This window comes from Ceratotherium simum, chromosome 21 (assembly GCF_057802395.1).
Source record: "Ceratotherium simum simum isolate JZ-2026a chromosome 21, ASM5780239v1, whole genome shotgun sequence".
Lineage (NCBI taxonomy): Eukaryota > Metazoa > Chordata > Mammalia > Perissodactyla > Rhinocerotidae > Ceratotherium > Ceratotherium simum.
This window is the reverse complement of record NC_141920.1, coordinates 41,339,049-41,362,143: the sequence shown is the minus strand read 5'-3', so window position 1 is coordinate 41,362,143 and position 23,095 is coordinate 41,339,049. Positions and strand designations below refer to the sequence as shown.

Genomic DNA, 23,095 nt, shown 5'->3' with positions numbered 1-23,095 from the left:
AGGAAAAAGAAGGTATAGACAGTGTCCTCTGAAGGCCTGCTAGTATGTCAAATAATACAAACTAAGCACAGGCATTTATTCGACATTCATCCAGAATACAACAGTGTAAACACTCATTGCTTTCAAAATGTAGATATTTTAAGAAGACACTATTTACAGTTAGAATTGTTTATTTCATCACAAAGTCACTTGGGGATGGAATCTACGTTATCACAGTGCGTTAAAGAAAAGAGAGAAAATGAAAAAATAATCTAAGAGTAGGTTAAATGTGTGCTGTATGGACAAGTTAAGCAAATTTTGCCCCCTGTGCTTTGTTATACTACCGGCCTTTGAGCAAGCAACATGTTTGGTGAAAGGATAACAGAGATGCTGCAAGTGGCAGCAGTACTAGCTCTGTAGATTACTGGAATCACGTAGTCCTATCCTGAGTGTCTTTTTGGTTGGTTTCCTGCAGCGGCAGCTATGACTATGACAAACACAATGCATTCATTAATTCCTCCAGTAAATATGTATCAAGAGCCACCAACTCTGTGTTGGGTACTATGTCAGATGCTATGAATACCAGGGATGAATGAGATTGATATGACTTCTGCTCTCCCTAAACTGTTATTCTGTTTGAGAAGACAGGCAATAAACAAGGAAACAAATAAATACAGATATCACTAACTGTGAAAATGCCACAGAGGAAAGGAAGAGCATATCAGAGTTATCTTCGAAGAAAGCTCTAAGCTGTGACCCAAAAGCATGCCTGTGTTGTGTAGCAAAAGGGGTGTAGGGCAAGGAATCAAAAAGGCAAGGGTTCTTCTCAGGTTTCCACCACTGTCCAGGTGGATGGTCCTCACACTTGACTGTACATCAGAGTCACCCGGGGAGGTTGTTAAACTACGGAGTTTCTGATTCAGCAGGTCTGGGGTGGGGCATGAGAATTCACATCTCTAACAAATTCCCAAGTGGTGCTGCTGCTTCTCCTCCAGGGAGAACATTTTGAGAACCTCTACTCTGGGTTTTACAATCTTCCTGCCCCTGTTACTTCCACATTCATCATTAGGATCACTAAAGAGATAAAATGTACAAAACTGCTTAAAATAAATGAAAGGGGTGGTAATTATGAAGAAATAAATTCAAAGAGAAATTAAATTCCTAAAGCATTTAAGGAAAATGAGCCAATCAGAGTTGATTTTAGGAGAAACAATCCCATCTCTCTCTTCAGGAAGGAGGATGATTTTATGTTCTTCAAAAGCCATTTTTCTCTTTATGTAATATAAGTCATTTAATTATGGAAGGGGCTCATGAGAGCCCTCAGGTCTCCATCAAAGACTCGCAGAGTCATACTCTTAGCAGCATGCCCACTCCACTGCCTTCACAATCAGACACCTGCTGGTAGAGCCCACAATGGCTGAAATCAGGTCATGCTTTGCAGAGGACTAACTCAGAACCATCTTATAAGTTAGCAACTCTAGAAACTGAATTTCCTCAGGACTACAGGCTCCCTCTCAGCACATTAGCTGACACCACTGGAGGAAGCAAGGAATAAAGATCTATGGCCTAATACTCTGGTGGTTTGAATTAACTCTGCCTTCCGAGACGACTTATTCACTTTCCAGTTCTAGCCCTATTGAGAAAAATGACCATTTTTTCAGGGGTTTTTCTTCAAGGTGTCCTTATAATTTAAAAGATTTAAAAGGCTTCAGATCATCCTCCCAAGGTGATGTTCTATTGAGGCAGCAGAAGCAAGGACTGTCCCAAGAAAGAGACGGCAGGTATTTCAGTCTCATGTTTGTCAATAGTGATCTGAGTAAGTCAGAAATTCAAGAAATATTTAACCTCTCTAGATCTCAGTTTCCTACTTTATAAAGAGTAGGGATTTCCATTCAGCAGCAGTTGGCAAACTTGTTCTGTAAAGGGCCAGATAGTACCTGTTTCAGGCTTTGTGGTCATACAATCCCTATTGCAACTACTCAACTCTGTTGCATGAAATAAGCCATAGGCCTACCTAAACAAATGGGCATGGCTGTGTTCTAATAAAATTGTATTTACAAAAACAGGCAGCAGGGCTGGCTGACAACTGCCATAGACTCTCTCCCTAGCTCAGCAATATTTGGTCACTGCCATGCCCCTAATATGGATTTAGTTTGTTATTGGGAGCAACAAATTTAACCTCTCTGTACCTGAATTTCTCTTTGTGTTGGAAGAAAATATCATTACTTGTCATGTCACTTTCTCACAGAAATTTCAAAAAGCACTGATGAGCTAATGTTTCAAAGTACTATGATTTCCTGATGAAGGGCACAAGAGAAGTACTAATTATTATCAACAGTACCTTTTAAGCTACTATCATTTGATTATTATTGCACTTGGGAATAGAATAAGCATTCTGATTCATACCACTCTATAATATTCAAACATATTATGCTATGGTCTCTCACCCTATAGTCTCCTTTCAAATGAATAATGAAAAACTGTGATTGGGATGCTAATATTACCCTTTGATGTCTTCCAAATATTAAATAGAAGAGATAAAAGAAACAAATTCCATCGTTATATATACACGGATTTAATTTTTTTTTCATTTATCTTTGATGATTATTCAGCCTTAAATCCTAAAAGTGGAGCATTCTCAAGAATAGAACAGACATGAGCTATGCTGAAAATCATTCAACAAAGTTGATATGGTTTCTTAATTTTTATTTGTTCACCGTTAGGGGAAGCTCCATTAAGAGTAAATTTCTTAGACAAGAGACTTTGGAATTAGTTGTATTGTAAAATATGATTTAAAAAACACAATAGATAAATGACACTAATTTCATCATTTCTTAGGAATATTAGCATGAATTTTCTTCTACATCCCACCCACCACCAATTATCAACCAGTCTGTCCTTTAACAATTAGTTCATTTGATAGATATTTCTCTATTACCCATTATATACAAGGGAATGCTAGAAAGCTAGAAAGGAAAGTTTGCATATATAACAATAAAAAGTAGCATGTGAAAAGTGCCCTCCACGTGTAACATGAGATATTCTGGATTTTGAAGGAAAAGAAGGCACTTTTAGCTAAGTTGATAAGGGAAGAATTGTTTTATGGCAGAAGTGATATTTGAGCCAAGTCTGGAAGACAGGTGGAAAGGAGCAAAGAAACAGCTTTCTACACAGGCCCAACCACAAACACCATGCACAGACATACCACTGTGAGCAATTCAGATCACATAAAAGGCTGTAAGTAGTTCGAGATATGGCAGTAAATCATGGAAGGCCAAAGATAATCAGGTTAACAAGTCTGTGTTTAAGGAAAAACCCATTGAGGGATTTTAAGAGGAGTAGAGTTAGATTTTATTCATTCATTCGACAAATAATTTTTGAATTCCTGTTATGTGTCAAACATTTTTCTAAGCTGGATGGATACAATAATAAATGCAAATAATGCAAAGAAAAAAAAATTCCCTGCCCTCATTTTGGTAGGGGAAGACAGACAATAAACAAAACAAATAAGTAAATGATACAGTGTATTTGAAGGTTAAATGCTACAGATAAGCAATTATAAATAAAGCGGAGAAGCAATTCTAAATACATTAGTTAGGGTGACACTTGAGGTTACATTGGAGTAAGGGTTTGAAGTAGGCGAAGGAGCAAAAAGCTAGGTATCTAGTAGAATTCCAGGCAGAGGGAATACTAATGCAAAGGCACTAAAGATCAGCAAAGCAGCCTGTGTCAGCAAGGCAGAGGATAGAAGGAGATGATGTCAGAGAGGTAAGGAGGGACAAATCATCTAGAGACTTGTAGACAATTATAAGGACTCTGGATTTAGGAATATTAATCTACCAGCACTGGGCAGAATGGATTGCAGGAGGTAAAGAATTATAAGCAGAAGCAACAGTTAAAAAGCTATTTTCCAGGTGAAAAGGTCTGAAACTATTCATTCATTTGATCATTCATTCATTTATATTAGTTCAGCACATATTTATGAGACACTCTGCTAGATATTAACACTAGAACTGTGACTGAGTTGGATAAACCTCTCCCACATGAATCTGATCCTCTCGTAGAATGATGACAACGTGAATAGAAATGTCCCACACATTGACAAGCTTCTAAAAATCTATAGGATTCCAAAATCTATTATAAATCCAAAAAATATCTAATATTGTAAAAGAGAAGGTCCCAAAAGCTCCAATTATATAAACAGTCCTTAGTCCACTTCCTAAGTCATTTCCTTAGTAATAGCCTTCAATTAAATATTGGCCATATTCTTTCTACTCTTAAGATTACTTCTGAAAAAAATGATTGGATACTCTATTTGAAAAGAAATCATTCAAAACATCCAAGCAGTAAGAATAAACTAAATATCTGAGGCTTATCTTTCCACCAATCATGATGAGTCACAGAATACAGACTACAAGTATAATCAATTCAAATACAAGCATTTATGAGTAGATTAATTTAGCACGCATAAAAGAAGCAAAGATCAGTCCAAAATTACCAAGTTTGTCTGTAACCCCAACAATAGCATTTTCCAAACAAATTGCTGATGCATGAAGATATCACTGGTGGCTGGATGACTGACTTTGGTACCCCAATAATGATAAACCCGCTGTCATAGAGGATAGATAGGAACTAGTCTTCGCTGTCAATTTGTCATGGAATTATTAAATATGGAGAGGGAAAATGACCCAAACAGTAGGTAATGAGCTCTTTTTTCATTCTCTCTCTACAAAAGCACATCTGTGGATTGTTAATGACTCTGAAATGGATGAACCAAACTGATGAGAAAGAAAAACAACTCTCAGGGATAGGGAAAGGGAAAGCATACGCACATACAATGTTTTTAAAATATAATGGCTTGTGAAAGTAGTGTCAAATACTACACAGTGGCAAACCAATATAAGCTCTTATTATTCATTTTGTATTGCTTTGCTTTATTTTTTTAAAATAAATCATTAATCTTTCTAAATATAGAGAAATACCAACACCTATTCACAAATAGTCCATGTTTGTGAATTTCATGAGGTGGCACCGCCATTCTAGTCTGGTATTTCTATTCTGTTGGATGATTTTTTACTAGCTGTGCCCTGTGGGCTACACTCAGTGACTTGAATGTGTGTCAGGCTCTCAGTATCTCAGCTCACACAGACTCTGTACCAAGTCCTGTGGATTGACTTTCCATGTCTGGAGTCTTTGTCCCACAAAGACTCACTTGCCATGGGATGCCCACGAAAGCCACACCTTTGCTCAAAGATATGACTGAGTCATGGAATTTCTCAAGCACAGGTATTGGTATTATTGATCTTTTGTACCTCAGTGTCTGGTATTGTACAAGTCTTCAATGAGCCTGAACTAAGCTGAATGACATTCAAAGGAAGCTGAATAACATATAAAGAGGGATGTCAAACAGGAAAAAGCACATTAAACAAAATTACCATGGTGTCAATCCATCTATTAGAGCCACCATTTTATTTGGTCCTAGTTAGTGATTCTGAGATTATCTGTCTTCAGAAATCTCAGAGTTGAAGAATTTTTTATTTGTGTTTTAATACATGAGATAGAAAGTAACGAGTCAGTGGGAGACTAGGCATTATTCCTTGGTTTAAGGACAGACACAAGTCTGAAAACAACCAATAATCTGCTTGTTCTTACAGTGGTATCCATTAGCTATATCACAAAGGTAGTATGGTATTAAAAAGGAAGAATGATGAAATGCACCATGGCTTTGGTAGCAGTGGCTGCCCCCTGGTGGGTCTAAGCCTTGCCAGCCCCTCCTCCAGGAGACTGTTACAGTAGGCCAGCCCCTGCTCCCTGGTAACCATGTGCAATGGAAAGGAAGAAAGGCTCTGATCAAAAATGCTGATATGTCAGAGGAGATGCAACAGGACTCAGTGGAGTATGCTACTCAGGCGTTGAAATATAACATACAGAAGGACATTGTGGCCCATACTAAGAAGGAGTTTGACAAGAAGTACAACCCCACCTGGCACTGCATCATGGGGACAAACTTTGGTAGTTACATGACACATGAAACCAAACACTTAATCTACTTCTACCTGGGCCAAGTGGCCATTCTTCTCTTCCAATATGGTTAAAAGCATGCCCTGTGCCACTCACCCAGTGATCCATTCAAAAACAAGGACTGCAGCCTAAATTCCAAATACCAGAGACTGAAATCTTCAGCCTTGCCTAAGAGAACACTTCAATCTTTGAACCTTTATTGTGTTGTTTTGTACAAGGCATTCTCTGTACTATTTGTTGTGGTTATAAAACAGTCAGCAAAACAGCTTACATTTGTATTTATTTTCTGTTCCATATCTCTCTGCCCATGTTTTTCTCCTCAAAATCCATGCCTTTCAAAAAAAATAAATCTGTTGGGGAAGTGTGTTAGTTACGATTTATTCAAACAATCTAGGGTTGAAGATGGCCTACCATTTGATTTTGACCAGGTTAGTGGGGATGAGTCCTTGATGGTTCTGTGGGATATAATGGACTAGCCTATTCAATAGCCTTGAGTCTTTAATTCTCACCTATCTTGCATGTTGAGAAATGCACAGCAGAGACACTTTTAGATTAAATCTTATTCCTAATCTGAAAAAAAAAAAAATACAGAATGACTAATATTTGTAAACATAAAGCCATACAATCTTGGAAAGGAAAATCATCTTTAATATTCAGGCATTCTGAGTCAGAGGGAGGACTGCTCTAAACACCACCGTATACAAAGAACTTTATTTAACATAAATGTATATTCCAAGTAGGAGTGAGAGGCCATTTGGCACATGATTTGACTCTTTCAAACAAGGTAAAACACCAACGAAGAAAGAAAAATGAAGTCATTAAATGAAAAATTAAATAGTATGTAGCTGATATACTTTCACTAGCAACCCACTGTGAGGAACATAGAATACAGTATTATCATATTTATAAAGAAAAATACCATTTTAATACATGACTACTTACTAACTGTCCTCAAATTTAAACATACTTTAATCTTTAAAAGATAACACACTATCTCTCCATTAACACATATATGTGAGAAATTCATTCTTACACAACCTGTCTATACAGAGCCCAAAGAGTATCCACAGACTGCTATAATTTTTTTAGTCACATTTTCTCTACTGTTAAAACAAAAACAAAACCAGCTTCACTTTTACGTAAAATGTATTCACAGACCCAGGCAGTATCATAAGAAGCAGGTGAATGGAATGAGCAATAATTGGTTTCCCAATTTCCAGATGAATGCACACCTTAACCCTCTACCTTCACCCCCCAGGCCCTGAAGATTATATGCTAAAAAATCTGTGCCTTTAACCAGCTTCTCGCTTAGTATTTTTATTTCACACCACCCCACCCAGTTGGCTAAACAACTAAGCAACAAGGTCAATCAAATGCAATACTTCTCTCTATTCAAATATAATGGAAATTTTGACCATTCCACATTTAAAGAACAAATACGTTCTCACACTGACAACCACATTCCACTGGCTTTTCCTAAAAGCAAAGTGTGACAGATGCCTTGGCTGTAATTGCCAATCAGCCTTTACATGGCAGCTGAAAACACAATACATCACTTTGAACTCCTTTACTCTAAACACATCCACAATCAAGAAACCCGAACACGGAATAAGAAATTGGCATCATTTCCAGAAGCTGTCACTCTGTAGCACTTAAATATTATAATGTATATTTTGCTCATATTTTTATTTCTCTGTTTCAGAGACACTCTGTCAAAGACCTGAACAAAAATCACCTATGGTTAAACATCATACATATATATTTGGAGACATATTTGGAAGACACATTTTATTACCACATAGAAATCTGATAAGTACATTTAATTAAGTATCACTACTACCATCTCCTTTTCCATTTACGCACTTGAGGAATAAAACAAGACAAGAGTGCTCATCCAATTTTGAAACAGTGTTCAAAAGAGCTGTACTCACATTTTGCAGGCAGGTCATAGCCACATGTGATTTTTGCATGTCCAGTATCACAGCCATTCAGGTTACGACATTCAGCTAGCAAACAGGGGCCAGCTGCTCTGTGAATACAGCCATCCACTGGGGGAGAGAGAAAAAAGTTAGCCCATAATTGGCCTTTTGAAAATAAACGCAAAACTTGAGATAGGAAGAGAAAAGCAACTCAATTTATCCCTCTTGGAAATCACCATAGTCCCATGGAAGAAAATCCATGGTGTCCAATCACTCAAACACTATGTTTCTGTCTCTCTTTCAATCTTTCTCTCTTTCAATCTCTCTCTCTCTCTCTCTCTTTCTCATTCTCCCGCTGGATGTGTGTGTGTGTGTTTGGTTTGTGTGGTGAGCAGAAGCAGAGGGGTTACAGAAGTAGTGTGCTGATAAATGTTCTCATGGGGTGGGGGAGCACTCTCTTTGTACCATTTTCCAATTTCAACTGTGTAAATATCCCCACCATGTCTGATTTCAAACTATCAACTTGATGTCACTAAACACAGGGTTGGGAAGAAATGCTAACAATTCTATCTCCCGAGCTGGTAAGCGTTGCCTCCAACACACCACAGGTTATAGAAGAAAAAAAGCTTGAGAAGAAAGTGAGAAAGGCACTCTGGAACATTTGTACTCACCTCAAAACTGCGAGTAGAAGTAAAGCTATCAAAATAAGAGCCAGACCTCTAAGTTCCTTCTCCTGGCAACAGCATGACACAAATACAATTGTGTTTCTACAGAGTATCTGCTAGGACGCTAGATGATGGGAAGGGTAGCTTAGATATTAATAAACACCTATAAGACTACCCCTCCCTCACTTGACAGGGATTAAAACAGAACTGCTGCTGCTGCTCTAGCTCTGCTAAATGAGCAGGCTCTCTGTCCTTTACCAACCTCAGGTCCCAGCAGCTCTCAGGACTCTCATCCTGGTCTCCCCACTTCACATCTGGCCTTCACAGTGAGATCCACATTTTAAAAACACAAATCTGATGCCACTGTAAATTAAAACTTTATATGACTGGATTGGGGGTGAGTGCACAGGTGGAGAGCTAAAAGATCATATGCACGTATATTAGGAAATTGAGAACTTGAGTTCTTAGTTCTTATTGAATGGGCCCCTTGGACAGAAAGGAAATGCAAGATTGCAAAATAAAGGGTAAAGAGACAGAAAGAGAGAGTAACAGCAATCTGGGATGTAAAAACAGACCAGTATATTAGCGGCCTGAAGACCTCCCCCCCTCCACAGTCCACAATACCATGTAATTGATCATTGCTTTTTACTATTGCTATTATTATTATTTTGAGAGGAAGGTGGATATTGGGAGCTGGAGATTGTCAGTGAGGGGCATATAACTTGTCTGATGACCAAGTGGCTTCTGCTACCACTGACTGGCATGGAGATATCACTTATGGCTGAACAAGTCTCTGAGGGAAGCAAGCTTATCCGGGCTTTACTACATCACCATTTGCTTATCTGTAAAGTTTGAGAATGAACCTGGTCCTCAAAGACTTTCACAACAAAACGAATTCACTCCAGACTACTCTAGACCACAGTATTTCAGAAAACCTAGATTGAAATCCAGACTGTACCTTTACCACACATATGATACTCAAGCCCCAGTTTCCTTAGAAATCAGTGTCAATAATGGCACTACCTCACATGGTTGTGCATGGAATTTGAATAATATAGTGCATGAGAGGCACCAGCATAGTCTTTAGTACAGTGTTATGTGCCCCATTGATGGTGGTGATCTTAAACTCCTTAAGTAGAAATTTTGTGTAAATTTGAAAGTATTTTAAAATGATTTTTCTTATTTAAAAATGAAAAAAATAGAGAAGCAAGAAGAATATGAAAATCATTATTTACTCTTCCACCCAGAGAACTGTTCAACATTCTGATGCTTATTCTTTCACTCTTTATTTCACAAACACACTCACCCATACAATTTTTCTCTTAAAAAAAAGGTTAATAAATTTTGTTTGAACTCTTTCACATAGCAATTTTACTTTTGTGAATTTATTCTATAAAATAATTAACACAAGTACAAAAGATATAAGTACATAAAGGATGTCAAAGTTTTTTATAACAGTGAAAACTTGGAACTACTCAGATAAATAGAGAGCTGGTTAAATAAATAAAAGTCCGTCAATGCAATGGACTATTATGCAGCTGTTAAAACGAACGTACCAACTCTATATGTAAATGGAGTCCTAAACATGAAAAGATTTCTAAGTGAAATGCCAGGTTTAGAAGAGTATATATAGTATAGACATAATTTTGTTTACAAAGTTATACATACATGCTTATACACGTATACATATGTATACATATACACATATATGTACTGGAAAGATATACACCAAAGTATAAAAATTGATTATGGGATGGGAAACAGAGGGTGAGACTACTAGGGAAAAAATTAGGTTCTAATTTTTCTATGTTCAAATTTTTTTACAAAAGCTTCAAGACAAGTACTTTAAAGTAAACATTTTTTCTTGGCAAAGAGATAGTTATTTAGTTTGAAATGGATAAGGAAAATAGGATTTGCTAGTGTACTTAATCATATGCTGTCATATATATTCTGCATTATTTAGATTACAGCTTAATGCAGTTTGTAGATAACTAATTCTCAAAATCTTCATGGTTATACCAGCATTCATGACAGCAATAAGGCAGTGAAAGTGTAGCTGAAGAGCTATTTAATAATAATGACTGCAGCTTAAATGTACTGAGTGTATCCATGTGCCAGGCACTATACTAAGGACAACCTTATAACCTTATACTGATTTTATCATTTCCATGCTATAGGTGATTAGAAGAGGTTAGTAAGTTGCCTACATTCACAAAATATTGGCAACACGATTCAAAACCCCAGATTTGTCTGATGTAGCAACTATGCTCTTAACCATTATAATTTAGTTCACTGCCTTCAGGACTTGAATTAAGACAGTCTTTCCTCAATTCCTGCATGTGGCATGTTGAATCACTATATTACATACATTTTTAATTTTCATCAATTCTACTTATGAGTCATAATGTACATACAATCAAATGTACAGATTTTAATTGTAGCTTTGATGAGTTTTAACAAATGTACACACTCTTGTAACATGATGTCAATAAACATACAAATGTTTCCATCAACCCAAAAAGTTCTCTTGTGCCCTTTCCATCCAATTTCCCGTCTCCTCACCCAGAGAGAGCTCATGTTCTGATTTCAATCACCACAGCTAAGTTTTGCATTTTACATAACTTTAAACTTCATATAAGAGATTTCGGAGGGTAACAGCTTCTTTCACTCAGCATATTTTTGAAATTCATCTGTGTTGTTGCATGTATCAGTACTTTTTATTCCTGGGTAATGTTCCATTGTTGAATATACCATAATTTCTTTATCCATTCATCTGTAAATAGACATGGGAGTATTTACAGTTTTTAGCTATTATGAATAAATCTTCATACTTTTACAAGTCCTTTTGTGGCTATATATTTTCATTTCCATTAGACAAATACCTATGAGTAAAATTGCTGGGTTTTATTTTATAAAGAACTAACATACAGTTTTCCCAAGTAATTACATCACTTTACATATACTCCCAGCAATGTATGAGAGTTCAAGTTTTGGCAATACTTTGGTGTTGTCAGTCTTTTTAATTTCAGCAATTCTAGTAGATACAAAGGGTATCTCATTGCGATTTCAATTTGCATTTTCCTGATGATTAATGATAAATATCTTGCCAAGTGCTTGTTGGCTATTTACATATATTCTTTTTGAGAGTGTCTGTTCATGTCTTTCGCAAATTGTTATTGTCTCTTTATTACTGAGTTGTGTTAAATCTGCTATTAGTTCCAACCATTTTTTTTTTTAATTTCAGATAGTTTTATTTTTTCAGTTCTTGAAATTTGCATTTGGTTCTTTTTCTTATAGTTTTCATATCATTCCTGAAATTTCCCATACCCTCACCCATTATACCCATCTTTTCATGTAAATGCCTTTACAGATTTCACACGGTGATTTTAAAGTCCCTGTCAGCCAGTTCCAATATATAGGTCAGCTAAGAATCTGTTTATATTGACTGATTTTTTGCATGATCTGGGTCATACATTCTTGTGTGGCTCCCCGCTCTGTGACTCTCTCCCTTCTAGGATCCTCATCTCAATTCCTAGTCCTTCTGACAAGGCTGAATTCAGTCTTCTGATTCCTAAAGCCCATAAAACTATTGCTTTCTATTTGAGCCCTATCAGCCACCTCCATTTGGGGTAGAAAGGGCCCTCAGGGATCAAGCCATTTAAATGTAGATCTCACCCAAAGTGGTTTCCTTCTTTCAAAGGTTGACTCTTTAGTTTCAGCCTGCTTTTAGTTGCTCTCTAGTGCCAATAAACGCTTTCTGCTATTGCTTTTATATTTCGTCAAGAATTTATAATTACTATTGGTGGGAAGGCTAGTCTGGTACAAGCTATTCTGTCATTATCAGAAGCTGGAAGTATACACATTTTTGATTGGTTAAAACATGATTTCATATTATTTCAGAGCTATATTTGTGGCCTGTTGAAAAAGGGTGTGAGAGAAAAAGGCAATAGTAATATCTGTTATACCAATTCTGTGCTTAAAAGTATTATTATGTCTAAGAAAGAAAAAAAGGATATCTCTATATGCACAAACTCAATATGAGAGTTTAAAATTCTCTAATCTGTTACCAATTCTTTTACTGGATTTATATTCCTAAAATGCAAATCTGATTTTATTACTTCCCTACCAAAGTAATGTTTGCTAATCCCTGTATCTTACATTATAAAACTCTTAACTCCAAATTATGGTCTTTTAGACCTTTCACAAATGTGGTTCCAGCTTGCCCTCCCACCTTCACATCATCCCAGTCTTTCTCCTCACATCTTCTGATCTAGCCACACATAAATCCTCACCTTTGGCTAAACACACCATGACTTCTTTGCAAAGTACTCTCTACCCAGGATATCTAGCTACCCTTTTCTTTTCTGCCTACCAAGGTCTTTCTCATTTTTCAACTTCATTTCCAATTCAAATGTTTTCCCCTCTAAAAAATGCACAACCTTTACAGAACAAAATAATGTCTCTCTATGTTCCCTTAATATTCTGGTTTGTACTCTTATTTTCATACTTAAAACTTGTTTTATAGTTATTACATAAAGACAGCAGAATGTTTATATGCTGAAAAGTCTGTCTCCTCCCTTTGTCTATCAGCTCCTTGAGGGCACAGCAGGTGGCTTATTCTTTTGTATTTCCCCAACTATCTTAATAACTGACTTTTTGTAGGTGCTTAATACAGCTGAATTAAAGTTAATTAATACAGTTAAATTAACTTAATACGGTTAAATTTTTAAAAAATTTATGCAATTAAATTTGTGAGGAAAAGTAGCATTGCTTTCTTTTTCATTTTTTGTTTTTTTTAAAAATAATACTGAGGAAGAGGTCAGGCTACTTTAAAGCCAAACAATCAGATATTAAAAACTAAAGTTGAATTCACAGCCACAAGGTTGAAGTCACAAATCTAGTAATGAGCTTCCATATTAGAAGTGTTAACAATTCACAGAATCTGAAAAGCCATCCACTTCTCTCAGGTCTGGTGCAGGCTGCTAGAAAACCTGCTCCTTTAGTTTCCCTGATGGTCAGGCTAAAAAGGCAGCAAGCTGAAGAGTGGCAAGAAATGCGATTCAACACAGGAGTACTTTTACCATCTCTCCAGGGTGGGAGGGGATGGAGGACCAAGCATCAACACTCAGGCTAACACAGAATATATTCAGTCTGATCCAAAAGGTCTAACTTAATTACAATTAAAAAAAAAAAAAAAAAGCCATGATCAAAAGTCTAAAAGACAAAGGAAAGTTGAAAACAATTTTCCAGAGAGCAACAGGACTATCTATGCCTCTTATCCTACCAAAGAAATATATACTATAGGAAAAAAGAAAGACAACTAAGCTCCATAAATAAATATGTTCTCCAAAGCCTAGTTATTTTTCTTCCTGGGCATTTGCTAGACAGCACTTCTCAGTCTCCCTTGTAGTTATGTGGAGTCATGAGACTGAGTTCTGTTTAAAGGAGTATAAGTACAAATGATGTAACTACCTCTATGCCCAATCCCTAAAAATCCTGCACACAATCATCTTTCAAATCCTCCACGTGATCTTTCATTGTCTGCAGGCTGGATGCAGAGGATCCAGTGCAAGACTCCAATGCCCCAGGAGACAGTAAAGCACTAAATGGAAGGTGCCTGAATCCCTAAATGACTGTGTGGAACAGAAGTCCACCCAACCTCTACTTCCCATACTGGATGGTGAATCAAGAGATAGATAAACCTTTATTATGTAAAGCCTCTGAGATTTTGGGATGTTTGTGACAGCAATTTGCCTCAACTAACACATTTACTTCTGTTGTAAATACTGTAATGGTAATTTTCATTCAGCTTGGTTACTGCTATTTTTTAAACTTCTATGCAAAATATTCAGTTTTTACTACGAGAATGAATATATTATCTCGGCCAAATTCGTTCCCTTAGGTATGCCTCAGAGTCCTTAATCATGCTAGACTTGAGGACTAAGTGAACACCAAAGCTAGCTTGTCCTATTCATTCAAATATTTGTTCCTCCTACTTTGTGATTGAAACCTTATTAACAGAAGATAAAGGCCGAGGACTGCCTAGAAACTGCCTGTGCCTTGGTCAGCTAGTAATGGAGTGAACACTGAGGTCACTCATAGGGCTGCTCTTCATCAGGGCTAAGGGAAGTCTGGCTGTAGCTTCTTCCAAAGAGCAGGCTTTCTGCCGTACTAACACACCTGTCATTTACCATCCTGACAGCGAGGACAAAATGCCTGTAGGCAGATGGTTAACTAAGGCACGGGCCTTTGATTCCTGGCATATTTCTTCCAGTTATCTAACAAAGGCTAAATTCAGAAGACTTCAGCCTGTTAATTAGGCCATCTTATTTAGGTTTCCTTACACTATAGCCTAGAGAATTAGACTGTCTGAGGGTGGGGTAGAAAGATAGGTTTCTGTTGTGCTTGGAGAAATTGTTTTTCACTTTTGTCAATATTACCTTGGGGTTTAGAGTTTGAGAATGTTTTCATAGGATAGTCTTATCCCACTATTTAAATAGCTAAAATAAAGGGGAAAGAAATGGGATACGAAACCACATCAATTTTTCTGATCTAAGATTTATTTTACCCCATGGATTTCAACCTGTCTTTCTAGCATTCCTCAGGTAAAGCTTCCCATTTTATAAACAAATGAACAAATTGATCTTGGAAACAGGAAAGAAAAAGCAAGCCACAAAGCACTGAACGGGAATCCATCAGACACCATGGACCAGTGAAGAGGTAGCAAAAAAAACCAGGAAAGAGTTCTAAATACATGTTGTGAAAAACACTAAAAGCACCATTTAGTGAAATCCAGTTATTTCAGAAATTGGCCCTATGAGGTCTCTTCCTTTTGTCTTACAAAGACAATTTTCTAAACAGTTTTTAGCAAGGGGGATTTTGAAGTTCTTAGATCTGCACATATTCATTTAATCTTCTTTGGTGAATAAAAGGCAGTAACTTAATCTAAAAACAGCCATACAAGTCATATTAGCCTGAAAAATAAGAGGCTCTGTCACTGAATATATCTCTTAGAAGCCCAAGAGGATACAACAGAGTTCTTTCCAAATCAAATCAACATAAATTTATTAAACAACTACCTTGCACAAAGCATTCTTAAAGAACCTGTGAGGGAATCAAATAATGATAATAATATGTCACATCTTTTGAAGATTTTATGTGATGCCTTCTGGTGTGCTAAGTGACTTGCAAGCTTTCACCTTATAAGAGGCAGTGTTACAGAGTGGAAAGAGGATGGTTCTGGAGGCAGAGGCAGAGGTTTGAGTCCTAGTGCCACCATTTTAGCTCCCTATGCTTTAATTTTCTCATCTGTAAAACAGGGACCCTCATAGGATCTCTATCCAAAATTAGGGGTGTTTGTGAGTAAATTAGTAAATTATTACATGGCAAATACTTTGAATAATGCCTGGCATGCAGCAACTATGCAATAAATGTTCTTATGCTATTACATTTAATCATTATAAAAATTTTTACAGGTAGGATCTATTAGGATGACTACTTAACAAATAAGAAGTAAAAGTTAAGGAAATAGTGCAAGATCATGTAGGAGCTGAGGTCAGAGTCCATGTTTGCCTGAACTTAAAATCTGTGTTCTTAATCCCTACTCTCTCCTGTCTCCATTAATGCAAAGAAGTATAAACCATGGTCCCTTCCCTTGGGAGCCAAGCAAATAGGACAGAAAGGCTCAGAACCATATTTTCACTAAAATAAAAAGTAATCACAATGTATAAAATATATTACTATGGAGAATACATCTTTCAATAGATCGACAGAACTTTTGGGACTATGTCACGTTATGTTACATTTTACAAAGCCCTTTGACAAAATTACCACATATTTAATTCTCAAACAATTTTGCAATGTGGTCTTGGGCTTTATTACTTTGTCCCATTTTATAGCTGAAGAAACTCAACAAGAATAGATGACTAAGAGGCTGGCCTGGTGGCACAGTGGTTAAGTTCACATGCTCCGCTTCGGCAGCCCAGAGTTCACAGGTTCGGATCCTGGGCGCAGACCTACACACCACTCATCAAGCCATGCTGTGGCGGTGTCCCATATACAAAAAGTAGAGGAAGATTCACACAGTTGTAAGCTCAGAGCCAATCTTCCTCACACACACACAAAAATAGATGCCTAAGGCCATCCACCTGTTAAATAGCCAATACGAATTCAAGTTTACGGCTTTCAAAGTGTGGTCAATATCACCTGGGGAGCCTGATAAAAATGTGAATTCCAAGATCCAACTCCAAATCTATAGAATCAGTCTCTCTAGCAGTGGGACTCTAGACTCCACATAAAATAATCTCCACAAATAATATAGATGCACACCACCAGTTGAGAACTTGGAGAATCACTCCTCCAGACCCTCTTGCTTACGTAACAAAGTTCCAGAGAGTAGTGAGTAGATGGGTCTGTGGTGAGCAATCTGAGCTTTCACTGGATACACAAAATCATGGGTCCTGGCTCTTATAAATCAGAAGATCGCTTTAAATTTAATCAGAGGCATGTTTTCACCTTCCCCCATTCATCCTAATCAAATATCCAAAGAGTCTCTGCTCTTACCAGTTTGCATTTAAAGCTGGCAATATCAACTGGACCTAGAACTGAACTCCAGTTGCAAGTAGGATGTTGATTAAATACTGCTTCACTCAAAGACAGAGATGGTAATTATGAAATGCCTTGGGCATGAAGAGATCCCTGGTGCATGGTCTCCAAAGTAAGGCCACAAGACATCCATATAGAAGATGGGAGAATATATTCAAACTTTTATTGAAATTTACGAAGTTCAGGTTTACTAACATTTAACATGTAGATTGACAGTAGTACTTATATATAATTTATAAGTAAACACACACATACATGTAGTTCCACACTCAAAAAATTGGTAATGAAAGAGCTGCACAATTAAAAAAACTTGGAGTCAAGGGGCCAGCCTGGTGGCGTAATGGTTAAGTTCACCTGGTCCACTTCGGTGGCCCTGGGTTTGCAGGTTTGGATCCTGGGCACATACCTATGCACCACTTATCAAGCCATGCTCTGTACAATTGTATTGTACAATACAATACAATGACATAAAGTAGAGGAAGATGGGCACGGATATTAGCCCAGGGGCAATCTTCCTCAGCAAAAAGAGGAGGACTGGCAACAGATGTTAGCTCAGGGCTAATCTTCCTCACCAAAAAAAGAAAAAAAACCTTGGAGTAAACAGATGTGGTGCTTAAGAGTGCTCTAGAATCAAAGTGCCAGTCACTGTCACTTAGAGTTTCTGCATCTATATAATGGGTATAATATTAGTACCTACGCTGTAGGGTTCTTATGAGAATTGAATGAGGTAACATTTGTACAGTGCTTAGCTTGTGCAGTGCCTGCATAAGTGCTCAAAGAATCTTAGTGTGGTAGATCTTTCTACCACACCAATTGCTGCATAGAAAATTGCAGAAATTATTCCCATCTCTGTGTCCATGCCCTTGGTAATGTGACTCCACAGCTTCTCCCATCAAGAAATGGAATCTGTTTCGTCATCCCGTTAATCTAGGCTGATCTGATAACCTGCTTTAGCCAACAGAATGAAGCATAAGTGACTCTGTGCCAGTTCTAGTCCTATGCCTCAAGAGGCCTTTCATGCTTCTGCTCACTCTCTTGGAACCCTGCTCGGCTCCCATGTGAACAAGTCCACGCCAGCCTGCTGAAGGATAAGAGACCGTGTGGAACAGAGACAAACTACTCCTACTGAGGCCATCCTAGACTAGCAAGCTCTCAACTTTCTTGGCAGCTGACCACAAACAGATGAGTGAGCTCAGCAAGGATGAGAACTGCCCAGCTTATGATGAACTCATAGAATTATGAGTTATATAAATAGTTGTTTCAAGCCACTAAACTTTGGGAGTGGTTTGTTACACAGAAAGAGCTAACTGAAATAGCCGTCATCATCAGAAAAGATACAAAGCAATAATCCATTCTCAAGCAAAGACACAAAGGAATAAGGTTAAATAGCTGTCCTAAACTCTTGGGGAAGAAAGACAATATAGCTAAAGTAATCAGGTGAAAAGTTGCTTCCATTAGAGGTCACCTATAGCCTGCATGAAAGATTTGTGTGTCAGTTACTGAATAACATCAGTGTTCCCTTTAGGGAAGAGAAGAAATATCTGTGAGAAAATACAATACAATGACAAGGAGATCCACATCTTGAAGCTTCACAGATCTGAAGAATTCAGCTATTTGAAACAGCCTTGGGCTGACATAAAAATTAACTTCTGTTATGAACCTCTTGATCTTGCTGGTCAATTTGACGATGCGATTTGGGCTGTGATCCCAGGTGAAGATGATACATGTAATAGAATAAACATTTACGCATTTCTTAGCTCAAAAACCTGGAGCAATTTTCAGCTACAGGTCACACATCTAGCTTTCTTCATCTCTAATCCAAAAGCTTAGGGACTGATCTTTAAAAGTCAAGACACTTCTATCTCCTAGAATCTAAGATCTAACTAATTGTGCATATATCCCCAAAAAAGTGATTTTTGCTTCTCTTGTTGAACTTGAATTCCCAAGTGAGGATAAGAGTATTTCTCAGAAATAGTTACAATAGATCTTCCAAATTTTTCTCAGAAAAAATATGAGTCAATGAGCTCTATCTCATCATTAGGTTTGAGAGTGAAAAAATAAAGTTGATTAAAACCCTACTCAGATTATGATAAAGATATACTTAGTTGATGTTAACTTCATGGCAAACAAACTATTTTAAGACCTAACCCATGCCCTTGTCTTCCACATATCCATGCTCTCTTTAAAGAAAAAAAAATCCTTGACCAAAGAAAATGTCATTATGACATAGATTACTGGTTGCCTACCCACTCTCAATTCTCATTTTCCCTACTAACAGAATCTCTATATTGATTGGTGTGGCTATACACCCAACTGAAAATCTGTGTTTGCCAGCAGCTAATTTAAAGAGGAAAAAGATATGAGTGACTAATTTAAATGGAATGAGATGCCATTGGGTGGGCCTTCAAGAAAGATTATGACAGAGGGCTAACTCACACAGCAGATCTTTTGATATATTATTATTATTATTTGGCTTTCCCATTCTTCTACCTTCCTGCGTGAGACTAAAACCTAGTGGTCAGACTTCAGTAGCCATCTAGTGAGCTTGATCATAAAGGTACATTCTGGAATGGTAGAAAGAAGAGCTGGTAGGTGTCTGACTCTCTAATGGCATCTGTGGAGGTGTTACATTAGTCTTGACTACTTCTCATTCAATGAAAGAAAATATATTTTATTAATAAGCATATGTCTTGTGTAAGCCACTATCTGAGGTGGGGATGGGACTTCTGTAACTTGGAGCCTAATGTCATTTTAAAATGTTGTAGGCATACATTTTAATTTAGCTGAGACATGTTCCTTGAAATTCTGGATAAGGAATTTCCCTTGGACCATTACAAAAGTATTAATTACAGGGAAATTCTGAGCTGACAAAACATTGGAAAGGGAAAAACATAGTAGGCTACACTCCCAAGAGTTCACTGGAGGGGCCAGGGCATTAATGACCATACCACTAAGAAGGAATGGCAGCTAGAAGAACCTAGAAAGTGCTAGTCCGGCAGACATGTGATCTTAAGATGGCTTATATTACATCAGCTCTCACCAGGGAGGGATATTTCTATCAGTAATAAGGCTGAATTTACTGAAGGTAGATGCTACTAAAGGATCCAGAGAAGAGAGTAAGGATCATATTTCTCTGGAAGTCCACAGAGACAGTCTGAATGAGGGGTAAATTTGCCATCAGAGATGATAGGGATTTTCAGGAAAAGGATATATTAGCTGGTGTCTCAATGGCTCAGTAATACACCATTTTCTTTTGTAAATTTGGCAAGTTTGCTTGGGAAGAAAATATATGCATCTCAATTCTTATTCAAGGGCATTCTCATTCCTCTTCCCAAGCAGAGACCCTTCTCAAGGAAACGTGAAGAGGCAGGTCCTAACACTATATCCCTTGAAAGAATAATTCCTCAAAATAATTTCAAATCTGATGTTAATAGAGTCTAAGCATTAATGGAAATTTTGACTTTAAGTAAAGAAGAAATAATAACTGTATTCTCAGAGCAGCCATAATAGACCCGCTTTTACAGTGTGGCTTTGCCTGGGTTAAAGGCATAGATTGTGCCCTTGTTCCTGGGGAAGTCTTCTTAATAGAGACCAGGTCATGCAGAAATGCAGGGGGAGAGAGACTGCTCTCTTTCCAAGAAATAAGTGAGTCAACTTAAATACTTCCTCTTCATCAGAAACTTCCCAGTGGCTGGGGATACAAGTTCAGAACTAGGGATGATGTAGGTCAATATTAACAGGTGCCTCTGAGACAACTTCATTTGTTTTATCAGAAAATGAGACCTATGGAGAAAGGTAATCTCTCCTCAAGGAATTCAGCTTTTAAACTTCAATCGTGTTATAGAATCTCTTCTCATTTTCTTTCTACGAAGAAGTAAATATGTCATTTTGTGGTTCATGCTCCCATCTGTTCCAGGAAATACTAATGGTTTTAGGTGAGATGATAAAGGATTAAAAACTTTCAGAAGAGAAAAAGAAATCTCTCTGAACTTTCACCTGGATATCTAAAGGAAAATGATAAAAGCCTGTCTGTGTATACCTATTTGCAAAAATTTTAAATCTTGACACACACAAAAGAGAATCTCTGTTTTGGTAAACTCTTTGCCACTCACTCTGCTTGAACTTGAAAAGGACTAATGACTCAGTGTATCTGTAGGTCTGGCGAGGTGATAAGCAATAAGCAGCTCTTTTCTCCAAGGTCTACACATGAAGATGGCATTTATTGCTCCAATCCAAACATTGACTTTCTCTTCTCCTATTATTTATTTGCAAAAGGAGCTTTGAGGGATAACATTATGTGAAGAAAAAACTTAGAGGCAAAAAACATTTTGGTCATTCTGTCAAGCAGTAAAATTATTCTTTCTTTTTGACTTTTTTTCTGATTAAAGAAAAAGCTGACTTGACTTAAAGACTAATTTTTAGAAAAGGCTCTTTTTTTTCGCCATATTTCATACTTGACTCTTTTTTTTTTTAGTAGGAAAATCTACCCAATGAAGCTTATGGTAGTTTATAATTTTGATGAAATTTCCTTATTTCTTTCCAGTAAAAAATTCAATAGATGTGCCTGCATGGATGAAAATTTTTTCCTTAAAAATTCTGAACTCTCATGAATATTTTAATAAAAAATTCTCAAAGAGAAAAAAAAAGTACCACATATCAAAATAAATTTTACCATAAAAAAACAATATTTAACCTAAACTGATAAAAGAACAGAATAAATAGTGTCACATGAGATTTTCGTAACTAAAGTTGCATTTCAATGTACTCATCTAAAATATTTCTAAATAAACAGGTTGAGATCATTTTTTTTTTTTCAGGCAATGTTTCTACTCAGGAAAAAAAGAAAGAATTTCAGAATTATTTCTTTTGGGAATGAAAGTAGCAATTTGCCAAGTGGAACCTATAGGAGGGTCCTGGTACTAATCAGACGTGCAAGGGACATTCAGTCCCCATATCCCGGGCCTATATTATTCGAATGTCAGTTGAGGCCCTCACCTCCAGACCCTCAGAGGCTACAAGGCTGCTGCCAAAGGAAAATATATTTCCAGAAGCAAATGGAGCAAAACTTTCCATTTGCTTCCCCTTTTCCAATGCAGGCCCAGTCACCAGGTCTACAGCACTTGTTTTATGGCCTCTTCTAGGAAAACTCCCTCTAAATCTATTTGTTCCCTATCTGAGACACTGGGGGTTTCTCCCCAGAATGGCAGCTGAATGTGAAGAAAACTTCACAAAGTTTTCTGCTAGAGAAGGGTCTATGTGGTGAGACCTTTCGATTCACATACTTACCCATTAAAAATCAAAAATACATGATAGAACAAGTGGTGGTGATTGTGGGGGAGGGGTAAATGGGTCTCTTTGTGCTGATAAAGAAAGTTTTGTTTATCCTTCAAGTTCATAGAAAAGAGACTTCAGAGAGGATAAAGCTATGTTTTGGATAATCCTGCAGCTCAGCAAAATGTCTATTTTCTTTTTCCCCAGTGGAACCATTTTGCCCCATCTAAAATGCTTGCGGGAGAAGTTAAAATAAGCCACATATGCTTTCCTCCACAAAGGAGCCCTATATTTAACATAGCACACGTATCCAACACCTCAAACGGTTTTGAAGAAAGCTGTGCTTATTATGTTGGCTTATGAAACAAAAAGTACAAACTTTCTCACCCTGGAAAAATATGCAATGAAATTTACAGCCAAAATAAGGAAGCTGGGCATAATGTAACACTTAGCAAGAATTTTAATCAGTGGATTGGCAAGGCTAGATGCAATACTTCAGTTCCTTTCAGACATTTCTGAGCTTCCTCAATTTAAATACCACACACTGGGTCTGGGGAGAACATTTAGGAGACATTGTACTTTCTGCAGGAGTGCTGAAGAGCAATACAAGCTAACTGAGAAGGGAGCATCATTGAT

General features: G+C 37.2%; 2 protein-coding genes across 4 annotated transcripts in view; one reads left to right on the top strand and one right to left on the bottom strand.

Annotated features, from left to right (window-relative positions):
• Positions 1-3,736: 3,736 nt before the first annotated feature.
• Positions 3,737-6,148, top strand: LOC147914294 (dynein light chain 1, cytoplasmic-like). Of its 3 annotated transcripts, none has more exons than XM_087444903.1 (2): positions 3,737-3,747; positions 5,819-6,148. In XM_087444903.1, the coding sequence occupies exons 1-2, from the start codon at positions 3,737-3,739 to the stop codon at positions 6,072-6,074; spliced, it is 267 nt and encodes an 88-aa protein (XP_087301029.1). In that variant the 3' UTR covers positions 6,075-6,148. The 3 variants fall into 3 exon arrangements, with proteins under 3 accessions (XP_087301029.1, XP_087301030.1, XP_087301031.1); XM_087444904.1 differs by lacking the exon at positions 3,737-3,747 and adding an exon at positions 5,160-5,174 and having other exon boundaries at positions 5,823-6,148; XM_087444905.1 differs by lacking the exon at positions 3,737-3,747 and having other exon boundaries at positions 5,829-6,148.
• A 1,664-nt stretch (positions 6,149-7,812) lies between these two features.
• LOC106802359 (uncharacterized) overlaps positions 7,813-23,095 on the bottom strand; it is a 662,512-nt gene continuing 647,229 nt past the window's right edge. The window contains exon 6 of the mRNA XM_087444925.1: positions 7,813-8,048. Coding sequence (XP_087301051.1) covers positions 7,891-8,048 — 158 coding nt within the window. The 3' untranslated portion in view covers positions 7,813-7,890. The remainder of the gene's footprint in view (positions 8,049-23,095) is intronic.